The 16,375-nt window shown below is 42.8% G+C and overlaps 1 protein-coding gene across 2 annotated transcripts in view; it reads left to right on the plus strand.

Moving 5' to 3' along the window:
• Window positions 1-16,375, plus strand: part of LHFPL3 (LHFPL tetraspan subfamily member 3) — a 474,391-nt gene that overhangs the window by 436,239 nt on the left and 21,777 nt on the right. Inside the window, exon 3 of one of the 2 annotated variants that reach the window (XM_069462293.1) lies at window positions 4,735-4,782. The exons of the other annotated variant lie outside the window; for it this stretch is intronic. Within the exon in view, the coding sequence (XP_069318394.1) occupies window positions 4,735-4,751 (17 nt within the window). The 3' untranslated portion in view covers window positions 4,752-4,782. The remainder of the gene's footprint in view (window positions 1-4,734; window positions 4,783-16,375) is intronic. 2 annotated transcript variants of the gene reach the window in all.

Below are 16,375 nucleotides of genomic sequence, written 5' to 3' on the forward strand. Positions count from 1 at the left end.
AGGAGGTGATGCATTTGAAGGAAAAATCAGTCAACACTCAGCATTCTGCCTGTTATCTACTACAACCTAGGAAATGGGAAATTACACTACAGAACCCAAACTCCCAGGGCTTACTGAAAATCTCCCAGATATAAAAGAAGTACTCAGAGGGACATTTTGGTGGTTTTTCTAATGTTCTAAATAAGTGAGACAGCAGTTCATTCCAGTTTGAGTAAATCAAATGGAAATATAAAGGATGTCTCTTTTTATGTTTTGAGCATTATAAATAAATTTATTTAATGTAATCTCAGCCTGTTAGTTGATTCACCACGATAAGAGTGATTCTTATATTTTCTGAGACCTCCGAACAGTCAGAATTCCCCAGCATGAGCAGGGATGGCGGAAGGCCTGTCTGGGCTCATAGCAAAGAGGGAAACATGCTGCACACACGTGTGCATGGAGCCAGCAGGCCGTGGCTGCCTCTTGTTAGTGGTAATGCTATTCCTTTTCTCTAAGAAATCCTCCCCCAGCTTATGGAAAGATGCACAAAAAGTATGCCCCATTGCCTCAGCCTTAATTCGAATATGACTCCTAAGGTCCAAGGGATCATTTTCAGGGGTCAAAGGGACCCAGAAGAGGTTTGCCTTGAGCCCTGACTATGTAGCTAAGATAGAACCTTCCTCAGTGGCTTGCAGTCCACGTTCTACATAAAGCCTATCTTGAACGCAACTTATTTTCCCCCTCCTAGGGGCATGGATGGAGATATTACATCTTCATTTGTGCCTATTCTTATGAATATAAAACAATGTTTTAAAAGAAATTTTGGAAAATGGAATGAGGCCAAACAATGGTACTAATTCATGGAAGTCAATATGTATTACGAGGCATTATGTGCTGTGTATGTGTGTGTATGTCTTTGGTTACCTGTGGTCACTGTCCCTAAGCCACCACATGTCTCCTTTCTCACACGTGTCTTTCTGTGTGCAGATTTCTGCATTTTTATCTCTTCTTTACTTCTTCTCTGAATCTCCATGCCTGTTGGCTCTCTCTACCTCTCCCCTCTCCTCTCAACTGCATCTTTTTACTAGCTGTAATATAAAAGTGGAAGGATCTTTAAAATAATTTTCATGACAATTAATTTGAGTTTTATGTTCCCCATTATTAATTCAAAAAGAAAGTGAGTAGGATATTTTATATTCCCTCAAAAGAAATTACCCTTAATTGATGTGGTACTCATCCCCCGCCCCCCCCCAAACATTGTATCATTAGATTTCACGGCAAATAGTTTCTCCCTCTCTGACCCTGGAGAAAGCAAGAGTAGAGAGAAAAGAAGGCAGGTGAGGCTTCATCCATCATGGTGCAGATCCAGTGGGAGCCACCCCCTGTCAAACCCCCTGCCCTTTGTCAAACTCATCCTCCTCCTTGTCTCCTGCTCTCTCCCTGTGCTCCCTGCCTTCCCCCACCATGAATATTTTATCTCTCCTAGAGTGCAGTTTTCTGGAGGATTAAAATCAATTTCTTGACTGTTTCCAGCTACCAATAACCAACATATCTGTCCTGATCAACTTCCTCCCAAACACACACACACATGCACACAATCTTTTAACAACATGTGTCCTTATGATGAGTTAGTTTTAGAATACCAAAATACTCAGGCATCAGCTGCTCCTCTAGTGGTAGAACTTTTTATGGGGGGGTGGGGCTTTTTCCTATATGGGTTGCCCACAGACGCCTAGCCTGACAGCTTACACCTGGGAATATATCTGGCCTGCTTTGGGAGGGGATTGGGCCTTGGGACCCAGAGCAGAATTTAGAAGTGACTGCCACTGAACTATTCAGTAACACCCACACTGTGCAGGGCGATGATGCCACAGCTGTCTTCACTGCATCAAGGGCTCCAGCCCTCCAGATGTGGTCCTGCAGGCCTGCTGAGCTCATTGACACTTCAGGAGATGTGGCATTGCTTCTGGCATATCAACAGGAAAAGCATAACTGCCTCTATCTCTTCTGTCAAAATATCAGCCATGCATGGTCACTCACACTTGTAATCCTAGCGCTCTGGAAGGCTGAGGCAGGAGGATTGTTTGAGGCCAGGAGTTTGAGACCAGCCTGAGCAAGAGTGAGACCCCATCTCTACAAAAAATAGAAAAACCAGCCGAGCGAGGTGGCATGTGTCTGTAGTCCCAGCTACTCAGGAGACTGAGGCAGGAGGATCGCTTGAGCCCCCCAGGAGTTTGAGGCTGCAGTGAGTGAGCTACGATGATGCCACTGTACTCTAGCCTGAGTGAGACCCTGTCTCAAAAAAATAAATAAATAAAATAACAACCTTCTTCATTTGATGTGGAACCAAATGCAAGATAATAATTCCAAAGCAAGTCAATGACTTATTTGAAATGATTCCTAATGAAATCCTCTTGTATTGCCTATCCTAGTTACAACTGGCTAACTGCTTAATAATTCTGTTTAAATGTCTCCATTTCTGCAAGCATCAATTCATTAGACCTATTTTTCTGGTCAAAAATCTCTTTGCTTCTCTAAGTATCTTCTGCTTCTTTCTCCTCTTTGCACTTCCGCCTGAGCAACGTTCTGATGACATAATAGCATCCCTTCAAAAAGGTGTTGAACAGATCAAGGTGTCTCTCTGTGTTCCAGAGCCCAAGCACTATAATCTGTGTCCTTGAAACAGTACCTGTGATTGGAAAGATCTAAGACTATGTCTTTAAAAAGCCAACTTCCCTGCCAGACAAATGAAGCTTCGATCCCTGGTAGCCCTAACTCCCTCCCGCAGTGTTGGGCATGCTGTACTTGACTTGGTGAGACGCTACCCGAGAAAGAAAAACCCAGGCCCAGACTGTAGGAGCCTGCAGCCCAACTGGCAGCTACTCACCTGGGGAATTAAACTTTGGGGGTACATTTACATATAAAAAATGATCCACGTTAAAACCCTGCTCCAAGCAGAGGCCTTCTCAGAGCACAGCAGTGTGGGACCACAGGTGCACACACACTCACACATACCCTGCTTGGTGGAAGAGTGCCCCTCAATGGAAGCTGAGCACCATTGCCACCATCCCCAAAGGCAGTCTGTGACTCGCCCTTTCTGGCAAAGGTGCGTTAGCCGAGGCTACCGAACGGACTCTGACCTGTTCCTCAACATTCTTCCCTTCCATATTCTACCAGCTGAAAACTTCCACTGTTGCTTTTCATTTTTCATTTCAAGTGATATTTCTGGCACCCAACTTTTAAATAATCAAGTCGCTTCAACCAAATGCTCACATCCTGAACAAAAGCCAACATAATCGTTCATGCCTTTGAAAAGGTGAGAAGGGACAGTAGGAAACTTAGAGGAGAGCCCTAAATCTTCTACCCTGAAAACTTTCTTGGGCCAGTGATGAGTAAGAAACAACCTAGGTTACAACCAAGAGAGAGAAGTAAGAAGAGGGCCAAAAGGGAAGCAGGAAAGAGAGGCTGTAAAACCAGATAAGAGGTGTTGGAGGGGAAGGAATTGGGTGTCCATGGGACAGAAGGAGGAGATGAAAACAGCCCATTAAGTTGAGTTTCATGGAATGCTCCATGTTTTTAAATAAGATCTATCTCATTAGGCCCATCTGTGTGTGCAAATGCACACTGGCAGGTGGGAAGAGTGAGATTCAATTTGAGGGAAAGTAAAGAACTAACTGGGCACTGATACTGACCCACTGGGGACTCAAGAGTGTGGTCAGCAAAGGCAGACTCACACCCAGGTCATCCATGGGGCATTTGGCTTACACGTTCCTGCTAGGCTAAGGTGTCACCACCACCAAGTGTCCCATTCTTTCCTGTTTGACCTCAATATCCTGCGAAGTGAGGTGAAAGCTAATAAGCTTTCTGGGAAAGAATGGAGGAGAGAAGTCTGTCTTCCTAAATGACTTGAAAAACCATTTGTACTCACCCCAAGCCCTGTCTGTGCACTGGCAATTCTCTGTGAGGTGCTAGATAAAAGCAGTTGAGAAAGTGCAAGATGACACCATCCAGAGGCAGTACCTGAGGACGTGTACGTGACCTCAAATTGCCCAACACGAACCAGGCTCTAGAGTTCTAACTGATCTCTGCGTGTACAACTGACTTTTACTTATTGTTCTTTAAAAGCAACTCTGAATCGCTTTGGGATAATCCAGAATTCGAAATGATGTCCTCAAAAAATTACAGTGACACATGGAACTCTTCTTGCTCAATGCATGAATGTTTACCTTTGTCTTTTTCTCCTGATTGTTTTTCCTATGGAGTATCTAAAATTCTCTCTGGGTCTTTGGCTTCCTATACATTTTTATTCCTCTAGTCTGGGTGGTATTACCTGAGGAAGCTAAAAACAAAACTAACAAAAACAACAATGATGTCTAACTCTTGGATAATGCTTCGTCCCGAATAGGGTTGTCATGAGTATCTCACAGGTACTCACTCATTCCATTCTCACCACAACCTTATGAGGTAAGTACTACTATTAGACCCATCTTATAGAAGAGGAAACTGAGGCACAGAAAGATAAGACACTTGCCCAGTGTCACGCAGTTAGCAAGGGGCAGTACCAAGGTGTGAACCCAGCCAACGTGGCCCTCGGGACTGTGTTCTCCCTCAGTATGAATCACCAGCGTGTCTCTCTGCACACTAGGAATGGAGTGACCAGTAATGACACTGCTATTTTTAATCTTTAAAAATAAAGTGTGAGCTCTTAACTTATTTTACCTTTAACCATTCTGTTTTTTCCTCCCACACTCTCAGATGATGGAAATGCTTAAGGCAAACTAAGGTAGTGTGAGACCACACCATGTAAGTGTGAGCATGGCTCCTTGTGGGTTCAGCTGTGTTTTGTGCGCTTCCGCCTTCTGCTCCCGCATGTTTTCTCCGCTCTTCTCCCGCGATTCCCGCTTTCGGCGCTTGGCGCTTGGGCCGCATGAACCGTCGCTTTTAAGCAGTAGATCTTAAGTCTTTGTTCCTGATTTCATATTTGTGCTTCTCTCCCCCTCAATCCCCGGCACAGGGGTAAGAGCCAGAGCACTCGCAGCTGCCAGTCTGGCACCTCCCCGAGACGGAGCTGGGGCGCCCTGGGGGATGCGTTCGTTATTGTTCCCTGACAAACAGCCCTCAGATTGTCAGCATTTAGGATTCTAGGCATGTGTCCACGCTGTCGCTGCAATGTACTACTACAACGTGTGGAACCACGTACGTGGGCATCTCCATGCAGGCCGTGGTCCCCGCGATGCGGTGTTCTCTGGGGCCCCAGCCTTGCAGGGATTATTGCTCCCCGAGTCTCCTAGGAGCAGATTCTGTGTGGAAGCAAATGCCACTGTGCCAAGCACAGGGCTAGAATGAGCCATGCAGGGAAAAGGCCAATTTCTCGTGTATTATTTTCTCTCTGTACCTATGTACATGATGGACACACACACATACGTGGAACAAACCGTGACTGTGAAGGAGAAAGAGTAATGAGTTTTAAGCCACATATGAGCTCTAGTGGCCCTTCATTGTACTGTATGCACGCAGGCACACAATTCCTTTTGGTGTTTCTCCATTCTTCTTAAACTATATTTCTAATTTGAGTGATTTCACCATGTGATAAGCTAGATTTACAGAATAAATAAGTTGGGAAGGAGGTATTTGTGCCTAAGAGTATACCTGGAACATAAAATACGATCCTGCCTTACTGCACAGCCTTCCCCCTGTGATTTCAGGGTTGGAACTGCCCCTCGTTCTCCATTTCATTGAAGTTTCCAGTGTGTGTTGAATGGGAATTAGGAGGAAAGTTTCCAAATTAGTCATCAGAGATGACAAGAATTTAAAATTGAAGGGGCTCTCATGAGATGCGACTCAACACTGCCCAGCCCCCGCAGTGCTGAGGCCCCACCCCACCGTCTAGACACAGAACTCTAGAGGGCAAGAGTCCTTAAAGATGGAGCCTGCCCTCCGAGTCCATTAATTCATAGGAGTTGACCGAGGGCTCCAGAGAAAATCACTTGCCCGAGATGGGACAGAGCCTGGATTAGAACTCAGCCCCCCTCTTTCCATCACAGCAGCTTATGGGTGTGGCATCCCAGCTCATTGCTCTCTGGAGGAGAGCCCTGTACACACCACCAGGAGAGGTTTTTAGGAGCAAAGGAAAGTGAAGGAGCCTACATCCCAAGAAAGGACCCCAGGTCCCAGCCCTGGGTCTGCCACTAAATATCTGGGTGAGCTTGAGAAAGTTACTGTGCCTCTCTGGACCTCGGGCTCCTCATATGTAAAATGAATTTGAAAACAATTGATTTCAAAAAGTACATGATGTTTAAGTTTGCTCATTGACCTCCGGCTGTTTTTTATGCAGTTTCCTCCCAGCAGTGTTCATTTTCCACTATAGATTATGGAAAGAGTCTTAGTCATGCTGTGCAAACGGGAACAGCCTCCAGGAGCAAGAGCCTGAGTCTCTGTGGAGACTCTGAAGAAAACAAGGGCAGGAAGGAGAAGGTGCAGATGAGAAGCACATAGCCCACCCCCTGCACAGGGACCTATCAAGTTCAAGTAGATATGGCAAACTCCAGGTTTGGTCATTGCAAATAGGCTGATTTCTGCAGTTTGAGGTTATCTGGCTGGTATCTGCTTCTCTCCTTCCCTAGATACCACTGATTAGAGCTCTGGAACTTAAGGAGACCCAGTAGGTAAACAAGGTTACATTTTGTCCTTTTCAGTGTATTGCTAACCAAGTTAACAAGGCTAGGGAAATCTCTGAGGCAGTCGGAAAGCCAATAAGGCAAGAATAGAAACCCACACACGCCAGCTTTCAACCTAGTTTTGAGACACACCCTTCATTTACATAAAATTATGGAAATACAGATATTAACCAAATATGCAATGTCATTTTCACACAGCTTTCTTTTTCCATGGTAAATGCATGTCATTTTTTATGATGAATCTTTTTTTAGAGCTCAAAGAATCATCACTTTGTTTAACATTTTGGCTCCTTTGGGTTTTTATATATCAAGTTTGTCTGAAAATGCAACTTTGTCCAAAATAGCCCATCCAGTCTGCAGCAGGCTTCTCTGGACCTGATACTGATTCAAAGTTGGGTAGAGGAGCAGGACGGGAGGATATGGCAGAATGGGGAGACCACAGAGGTGGATAATTTCTCGTGTACTTCCTAGGTTCTAATGCTACTGGACAAAATATAGTGCTGCAAAGAACTGTGGCCTCAGAAAGTATCACTGGAATAGAATTTCAGCTCCAGAATTTTGGCAGAAAAGGGGCTGAGAGGCAGCAAACCTGGCTAAAAGGGTTTGTGCAAGAAACTCTTGAAGTTGTGATTGCATGGCACGTCACATAAGATTGAAAAATGCCAGTCAACCGTGTCATTTGGAGGGAACGGCTGTTGGAAATTATGGGAGGGGACTACAGGCTCCTTCTTGGCAGCCGTCATTGCCCTGGTGTTACCATTCCTTCTCCTGGGACAACTGCAGCACTGTCTGAAGAGGACAGTGGCATCCGTGGGCAGCCACACAAGACCGGTCCGTTGTCCCGCTGACCACGCTGGGCAGGCAGGCGGCGGTCACCTTACCTCTCCCTTTGCCAGAGAGCCCCCTGAATGACAGACAGTCAACCAGCTTGGAGCAGGGACGGGTTTCAGGATTCTTCCAGGTCCTTCTTGGCCGCTTCCTTGGATAACCGTTGTCCTGCTGAGACCTCTAGCGACTAAACTGAAAACTGCAGGTGTCCGAGGAAGGACGGAAGGAACCAGTGCCGCGGGCTGTCCCTGAGCCACAACAAAGCACTCCCCTCACACCTCCCGTTCCTCCCAGGAGCTCAAGGAGCCTGGCGGCATTGACTGCTGAGACCACATGCATCCTGCCAGGCAGGGAATGCCACCTTAATTAACTAAAATGTAATTAAAAGACAGATCTCCCCTCGCAAAGACAGAGGGAGAGAGAAGAGAATTCAAGCTCATATACCACCTTTAGCTGACACAAAGAAGGAAGGGTACTGGGGGGACCAGCTGTGGGGAGGTGACCAGAAAAAGCAGGTAACCAAGGGTAAGGTTTGTTATGTAGATTTTAGTCAGTGTCTTCTCCGTTGATAAGTCTCTAGTGATTTAGAGTCCCCCTTCTCTACCTGGTACAGGGAGAGAGACACCTCACAAATGAGATTTCCTTTATAGATGTAAATGTCCCTTACAAAACTTCTACCCTATTTTCAGAACTTCTGTGTCTGCATTCTCCCAAAATAATCGGCTGACAATTGTCTTTATGCCAAAGAGGCATAGTGTGGGGTGGCATACTCTAGTCTCCTATATCACATTTTTAGGGTAACCTCCTGTATGCACAACACAGATTGTCCATACTTCCAGCATATCACACATGATTTAGGTCATTTATCACCCTCCTGTCTGAAGTCTGGCGCCTCACAAGACAATTAATGAGCTTGTAGCTTCTCATAGCTTTGGTATGAAAAATGGGAATAAAGCACAATTAAGTGTAGAATATTATTTCCTTAGCACCATTTGTCTAAGTAAAATGTGTGGGGGCTACATTTTAAATGAGATTTTAAAAAGAGAGTACAGCAACTTGGCTCTCCCTCTCAGGCCAAGAAAACATTATTTAAAGTGAGACTATGGTTTATGGATTCCTGATAATTACTCTCCATTGACTATTAATGTATCCACCCAAACACACCTTTCTCTGCACTTTTGCATACCTCAGTAAGCTCTTTAGACAGGCGTGGGAAGCTTAATGTATTTCCTGTGAAATTGTACCATTCTCCTTGATCAGCTTATCCCAGCTTTGCAAATTGAAAAAAATTTTATTCCTGGCACCAACAGCCTGTTAAATTGGTTCTGATTAATAATTGAATCTTAAAACCCTTTCAAGACAACATTTACAACAACAGATTAGTGAGGAGGGGAGAGTGATACCATGCAGCACGGTGTCATGACGGAACAGACTGATGACCTTGACCAGAGGTTAAGTGTACAGAGTCCAGATTGTGGAGTTTAAATTCATAGAAAAATCTATCGTAAATCCATCCACACACAGGACATCTCCCCTGCAGACTGCTGGGCGTACCATTTATCTCCTAGTAATATACTTTTAACGCTGATCTGGACACATTCTTCTTGGACTTGGAGTGTGACTACAGGTCACATTCTTATGGTTCACATTAAATTCTCTGGGGTTTTGAATTATTTATAATGGTGTTGCAGAATATTTCTTTCTTTAATCCTGAAGGAGAAAATACAGTCTTCCTGAAATGTCAGACTGAGAAACAGATAGGCTCCCAGCTTAACAATCCAAAAGAATAGCCCTTCTGGATGTTTTCCAGACAAACGAGTGTCCAAATAACTCTAAATCTTTGTGGGAAATCCTTTAAGTGTGTCCACGCTTGTACAATACCAAAACTTGCCTGGGCCCAGAATCTCCCAGTCTATGATTGAAGTTAATTTCAATCCCATTATTCTTTCACCCATGGTAGAAAAAAGAAGGAAACCTAAAGGTAAAAGAACAAAGATATTCTTGCACTTAGACAAGTACCCATCACATTTTTAGGCAACCCCTAGAGTTTCTCAAAGGAAGCCTTTAGGCTGCCCTAAAGAGTGGTTATCAGAACCATCTGATGGATTGGTTTAAAATGCAGATGCATTAGTGGTGCACCCTGCTTAGATCTACTGATTCTGACTCTTTGGGAATTTTTTAGTTAACCAGGAAACTCTTATGTGGTACGATTTGAGAACCATCAACCTCCAGGCACTTTCATTAATTTCAGTGAATTATTGCATGTGCAAAATCTAAGTATCCAAAAATTCCATTGCACATGTGAGAATCTTTAAATCACTTGCTTAGTAAGAACTAATTTGTGTGTTTTGTAATTAGAAGAAGTTGAGAGCAAATTTCTTTCAACATTGCTCCTTTCAGTAAGCATGAATTGAGGATGTACTATGGCCTGAGTACTGTGCTAGGTTCTGTAAATTAATGGATCCTCAGAGCTTCTCTATGAGTACTGATACCCTATATGTTTAGTATATGTCAGAAAATCTCCAGGCTGTAAGAGGGGGATGAAAATCGAATCTTTGAGAGGACTAGGAGAAAAGGTAACAATAATAGCTAAAAGATTCCCAGTTCCTTTGTGTTATTGTGATTTTGCTGTATGCCAGAGGCTTTGCCTATATGATCTTATTTCACTCTCACAATAACCTATGAAGCAGGTATAAGTATATTGTCCCCACTTTACAGATGAGAACATCATAGCCCAGTGAGCCTGTCTGACAAGTAAGCAGGTGAAATGGGCTGAAAGTGAACTTCAAGAGTGGACTTGCAAGAACTAATCTTAGGAGCTATTACATATTACCACCTCCAGGCACCAGGCACTTTAAAATACTAGCTCTAATCTTCACCACTTGCCTTCTGGATAGGTGGTGTTATCTCCTGTGTGTTTTTCAGATAAGAAAATGAGGTTCTGAGATGATAAGCAGTTGCCCAGGGCCACACTGATAGAGTTGCATTTGAACTCAGCTTTCTCTGACCTCAAGCACTGCACCCCTCAAGGCAGAGAAGATCTTAATGCTTGACCTCTGTGATTTGGAGAAGGGCTGGTCTGGGCCAGCCTGGGTGTGAGCTGCTGGTCTTGCTGGGCCCCAAGCTCCTGACTGGGTACCAGATCCAACTGCCCCTCACCCCTGCGAAGCTCAGAGCTGGGCAAAGATGAGGACCTGCTGGACCCTGGGACCAGCTTTTCACAGGGCTTTATCCGTAAGTCTCTTGGCCCTGCCAGCAACCTGGGAAGTAAGTAGAGCCAGATCGTTGACACTCATTTTACAGGAAAGTTGAAGAGGTAAACCTGTGACACCCCAGCCGCCTGTGTCACAAGATCCCAGCTGCGGGACTGCTCAGCCTTGTGGTTTGACACAGTCCCAGGACGTAGTGTGGGAAGAAGTTGTATAACTGAGCAACTGGGTGTCTGTAAACAACCTTACGCCCTCTCAGATGTTGACAGCAGAGCCCTGTTACAAGAGGTGCGGTGATGCTCTCCTAATTGCCCTTCATATTTAGCTTAATGAGCTTTTTCTAATTAGTGATACAGCCCTAACCTCCACCTCGAAGAGAAATTAAGAATAGCAATGACTTTGTGGTATTGATTCCAGATCTTATTTTTTCTTGTTTTCCTTGACCTCCATTAGATTTATCTCTCATCTCAAAATCCTATAAAGTGAACAGTGCAAAAATGATGGATAGAGGGTTGACCTTCTGATGGAGACATTTAGACTTATGGGTGTATTGGATTTCATTCTGGCCAGACACAATTGACTCTCTTGCCTCCACTTTTAAAGAGCATCTAATGACAAGTATGGTCACTGGCCAATTACAAACAGGAGCACAGTTAAAACCTCTGTGTTTGTTTCAGCGCAATTTATCAAAGAATACAAGTACTGTGTTTTGGGGTTCTTGTCTCTCCAGTTGGGGTCTGTGTGGCAAAAACCCTGAGCTGTCTCAGGATGGCTTGCCAGCAGGACGCAGGGTGCAGCCGAAAAGGCAACTGTCATTTACTGAATACCTACTGTGTGCCAGGCACTCCCCACTGACTGTCATCATTTAGTTCTCACATAACCCTACAGGGTAGGATTTATTGTCCTCATCGTAGAGAAAGGTGAGAACACAGGCTCAGAGACATCAGGTGACTGGCTCGGCCTCGCACGAGGAGTCACTGGCTGTGTCAGGATTCGAACCCGATTCTCTTATTCCAAAGCCCATTTTCTCTCTCTTCTGTCATGCTCCCCACTCCGCTTCACACCTGGCAGAATCAGGCACTGAACTCCATAAAACTGGAATCAGTCGTTCCCAGTTCACAGAAAGAGGCTGAGGAGGCAGCCCTAGAGAAGAAGTCTCTCATATTTTGCTAAGCAGGTCTCATCCTTATGCAGACAGATGTATGTCTCCAGGAAAAGAAAGTCTAGTCCCTTCCTTAACGTACTTTTAGTCTTGGTTTTAGCCCTACCATTTCTTTTTCCCACAATCCTATCTTTATTGCTCCCAGACCACAAACCTGTACAACATATTACTTTCCTGAATACTGTAGTCAATTGTGACACCAATGGCAAATATTTGTGTATCTAAACATATCTAAACAAAGAGGAGGTACATAAAAATACAGTGTAAAAGATAAAAAATGGCACACCTGTATAGGGCACTCACCATGAACGGAGCTTGCAGGACTGGACGTTGCTCTGGCTGAGTCAGCGAGTGAGCATTAAGGCCTAGAACATTGCTGTACACTGCTGTAGATTTTATAAACACTGCACACTTAGGCCACTGAATTTATTAAAAAATGTTTTTCTTCAATAATAAAATAACTTTAGCTTACTGTAACTTTTTTACTTTATAAACTTTTTACCTCTTATAATAACTTAGCTTAAAACACAAACATATTATGCACCTGTACAAAAATATTTTCTTTCTCTGTACCCTTGTTATATAAGCTTTTTTCTATTTAAAAACTTTTTTTTACTTTTTAAATTTTTTTGTCAAAAATTAAGATATAACACACACATTAGCCTAGGCCTGCAAATAGTTAAGATCATCAGTATCACTGTCTTCGACCTCCACATCTTGTGCCACTGGAAGGTCTTCATGGGCAATAACAGGCGAGGAGCTGTCATCTGTGATAACAATGCCTTCTTCTGGAATACGTCCTAGAGGACCTGCCTGAGGCTGTTTTACAGTTAACTTTTTTGTAGATATAAGTAGAAGGAGTACACTGTAAATTAATGATAAAAAATATAGTGTTGTAAATACATAAACAAGTAACATGGTTGTTTATTATCATTCTCAAATATTATGTACTGCACATAATTTTATATCTTATACTTTCATATGCCTGGCAGTGCAGTAGGTTTGTTTACACCAGCATCACCACAAACATGTGACTAATGCAATGACTACCACAATAGGATGCTATGATGTCACTAGAAGATAGTAATTTTTCAGCTCCATTATAATCTTACGGGACCACCATAGTATATGTGGTTTGCCATTAACTGAAATGTCGTTATGTGGTGCATGACTGTACTTAACAAGGGTGTTTTAATCTTTTTCCCAGCCAATGCAGGCTGAAGGCAAAGTAGGTGTGTATGTATATGAATATTTCTGTCAGGTTTATTTGATCTTCAACTCATCTTCCTAAAAGGAGTATGTGTCAAGTAAATACGTTATTGGTAAGATTATTTTAAAAGAAAAACAGTAGCAGAAGATCCTATTAAGAGAAAAAACTTGAAACCAGTACGTTGATTTTTTTAAACTCTGACTTCTAACAACATAGGAATGTGCTATATACTACCCACCCCCCACATTTTCTTTCTTTCTCTGTACATTTGCAAGGGATTTCAGGTACCAACGACAAACTGCCTTCTCACAATGTTTGCCTTCGCAGAGTGCAAAATCTCAGAATGGGAGGCAAGACTGGGGCAAGATTGTTAGTTGCACCCATTTTATAAAGTTAGTCTTGGTTGTCCTCAGAATGTTATGGTACAGTCTGTGCCTTTATAGGGGAGATAGCAGGGGCAGGGGCCAGAGGGGAGAGGGCAAGGAGTGAAGCAGGCATCTGGAGACCTCTCATGAAAACTGGCCCATGGGGTCTCCCCTCGATGACATGGACACTGTTGTTGGGGTGACCAGGAGGCGAGCCCAGAAACATAGTAAGACTCCCAAGAAATGTCATCTGTATATAGCTGGCAGTTGCTCTAATCTCATTTCTGTAATTCTCTTCATTATTAGAATGTTCAAAATATTAACCTCAGTCTGGATATTAAATTAATTTGGACAAATCACAATTGATATCAATTAATTGTACTGAAGAGCATTTCCTCTTAATACCACAATTCATAATTGCACATAACTGCAATCTAATTATTTGCTTTAATTCGTATTTGACTCCTCTAAAAAGAGATGGGAGAGATTTTTCAAGACTGTCTTTCTGCTGATAGGGTTTTAATGCTTAAACGAAAGCCTTTTTACACCAAGGTATTAAAATAATTCTTTCTTTTGTTCAATGAGTTGGGTTTCAAGAGGCTCTCAGAGTCTCAACACATACCTGTTAATTCAGGCTCATTCATCACCCCTAATCCCACGACATAAAGACTCAGCAGTTTGATGGTTCTTGCAGAACATAACTTTACATGAATTATCCCCTCTGTTCATAAAGTGAAATGTTCATTCCCCATAAATGAGGTAAGCCCCAGGCATAATGGTGAAGTCAAAATTTGTCTTTGATGTTCTTCCATGTTCCTTTCTTTGACCTTCTTGGCAATGCTTCCCTGCACCCACCTCCAAATCCTCACACCCTCCGGCCACCTTCCCTCCATCCCACAGATCCAAGCTTTCCGGGCTCATACCTGACTTGAGTCTTTCCAAATTTACTAGTTCTGAGTCCTGCCAGGTCACTGGAGCCCATCTGGGTGAACTAATTCATAGTAAAATGTTACCTGACTGATAATAGCTTGTTACATTCCTCCTAGATAATCCCAGATAATCCAGCTCCATCTAAACCAAGACCTTCAAAGTCTTAGGTATGTTTAATGGCAGGGGAAATGTTAGTTGCTCCTACCGGACAAAGGAGACTTTTCAGAGCTCAACAAGCCCTTTAAAATTCTTTAAAGTACATGGTAAACAAACAAAAACATCACGAATCCACACCACAATTAAGAGGCAGGAGGACTCCCAGTTTAGTCTGATACTGATTCAATCTTTATTTTAATATTTATTGATCCACACTGTGTATCCCACACTGCACCAACTGCTAGAGATGAAGACACGCTCTGTATTTACAAAACTTTTCCCTCCTCCCTCCTCTTAAAATCATTAGTTTGCACACTTTTCTCTCCCCCACACCAGACTTTCAGCTCCTCCTGGCGGATCCTCTTCATCCTTAGAACCCCAATGCCTGGCACACAGTATAAATTCAATAGTGATTGACCTAGAGATGATTGGAATGAAGAATTCCAGGGTCAAATAACATTTGAGGAATAGTGGGTCAGAAGAGGTTTCTTAGACAACCCACAGAATGGGAGAAAATATTTGCAAATTGTAAATTATATACCTGATAAGGGACTTGTGTCCAGAATATGTAGGGAATTCTTAAAATCTAACAATAAAAAGACAAATGACCAATTAAAAATTGGGCAAAGAATTTAAATAGACATTTTCCCAGATAATATACAAAAGATATACAGATGGTCAATAAACACATGAAAAGATACTCAGCCTCCTTAGTCATTATGGTAATACAAATCAAAACCACAATGAGAGACCACTTCCTACCCACTAGGATGGCTGTGATCAAAGATAGACAATAACAAGTGTTGGTGAGGCTATGGACAAATGGAAACTCTCATACACTGCTGATGGGAATATAAGATGGTGAGAATACTTTGGAAAACAGTTTGGAATGTCTTTAAAAAGCTAAACAGTGCTACCATATGACCCAGAAGTTCCACTCCTGGGTATGTATATACCCAAGAGAAATGAAAACAGGTCCACACAAAAACTTGAATAGGAATGTTATAGTGGCATTATTCGTAAAAGCCCAAAGATGGAAACAACCCAAATGTCTATCAAATGATGAACAGATGAACAAAATGTGGTACAGACTTACCTCATTTTATTGTGCTTCACTTTGCTGCACTTTGCAGATATTGTATTTGAAAGTTTATGGCAATCCTGCATCAAGCAAGCCTGTCAGCACCATTTTCCAACAGTACATGCTCATTTTATGTCTCTTTCACATTTTGGTAATTCTCACAGTATTTCAAACCTTTTCATATTTATTATATCTGGTATGGTGTTCTGTCATCAGTGATCTTTGAGGATACTATTGAATTAGTAATTGTTTTGGGGCATCACAAACCGTACCTATATAAAATGACAAACTTAATCGATAAATGCATGTGTTCTGACTGCTCCACCCACTGCCCATTCTCCCATCTCTCTCCCTCTCCTTGGGCCTCCCAATTCCCTCAGACATAACAATTTTGAAATTAGGCCAATTAATAACCCTACAATGGCCTCTAAGTGTTCAAGTGAAAGAAATAGTTGCACCTCTCTCCTCTAAAACAAAAGCTAGAAATGATTAAACTGAGTAGAAAGGCATGCCAAAAGCCGAGATAGGCCAAAAGCTAGGCTTCTTTTGCCAAACAGTTAGCCACGTTGTGAATGCACAGGAAAAGTCCTTAAAGAAAATTAAAACTGCTACTCAGTGAACACACAAATAATAACAAAGTGGAACAGCCTTATTGCTGATATGGAGAAAGTTTTAGTGGTCTAGATCAAAGATCAAATCAGATACAACATTCCCTTAAGACAAAGCCTCATTCAGAGCAAGGCCCTAACTCTCTTCAGTTCTATGAAGGCTGAGAGAG

The sequence above is a fragment of the Eulemur rufifrons genome, chromosome 29 (assembly GCF_041146395.1).
Source record: "Eulemur rufifrons isolate Redbay chromosome 29, OSU_ERuf_1, whole genome shotgun sequence".
Taxonomy (NCBI): Eukaryota; Metazoa; Chordata; class Mammalia; order Primates; family Lemuridae; genus Eulemur; species Eulemur rufifrons.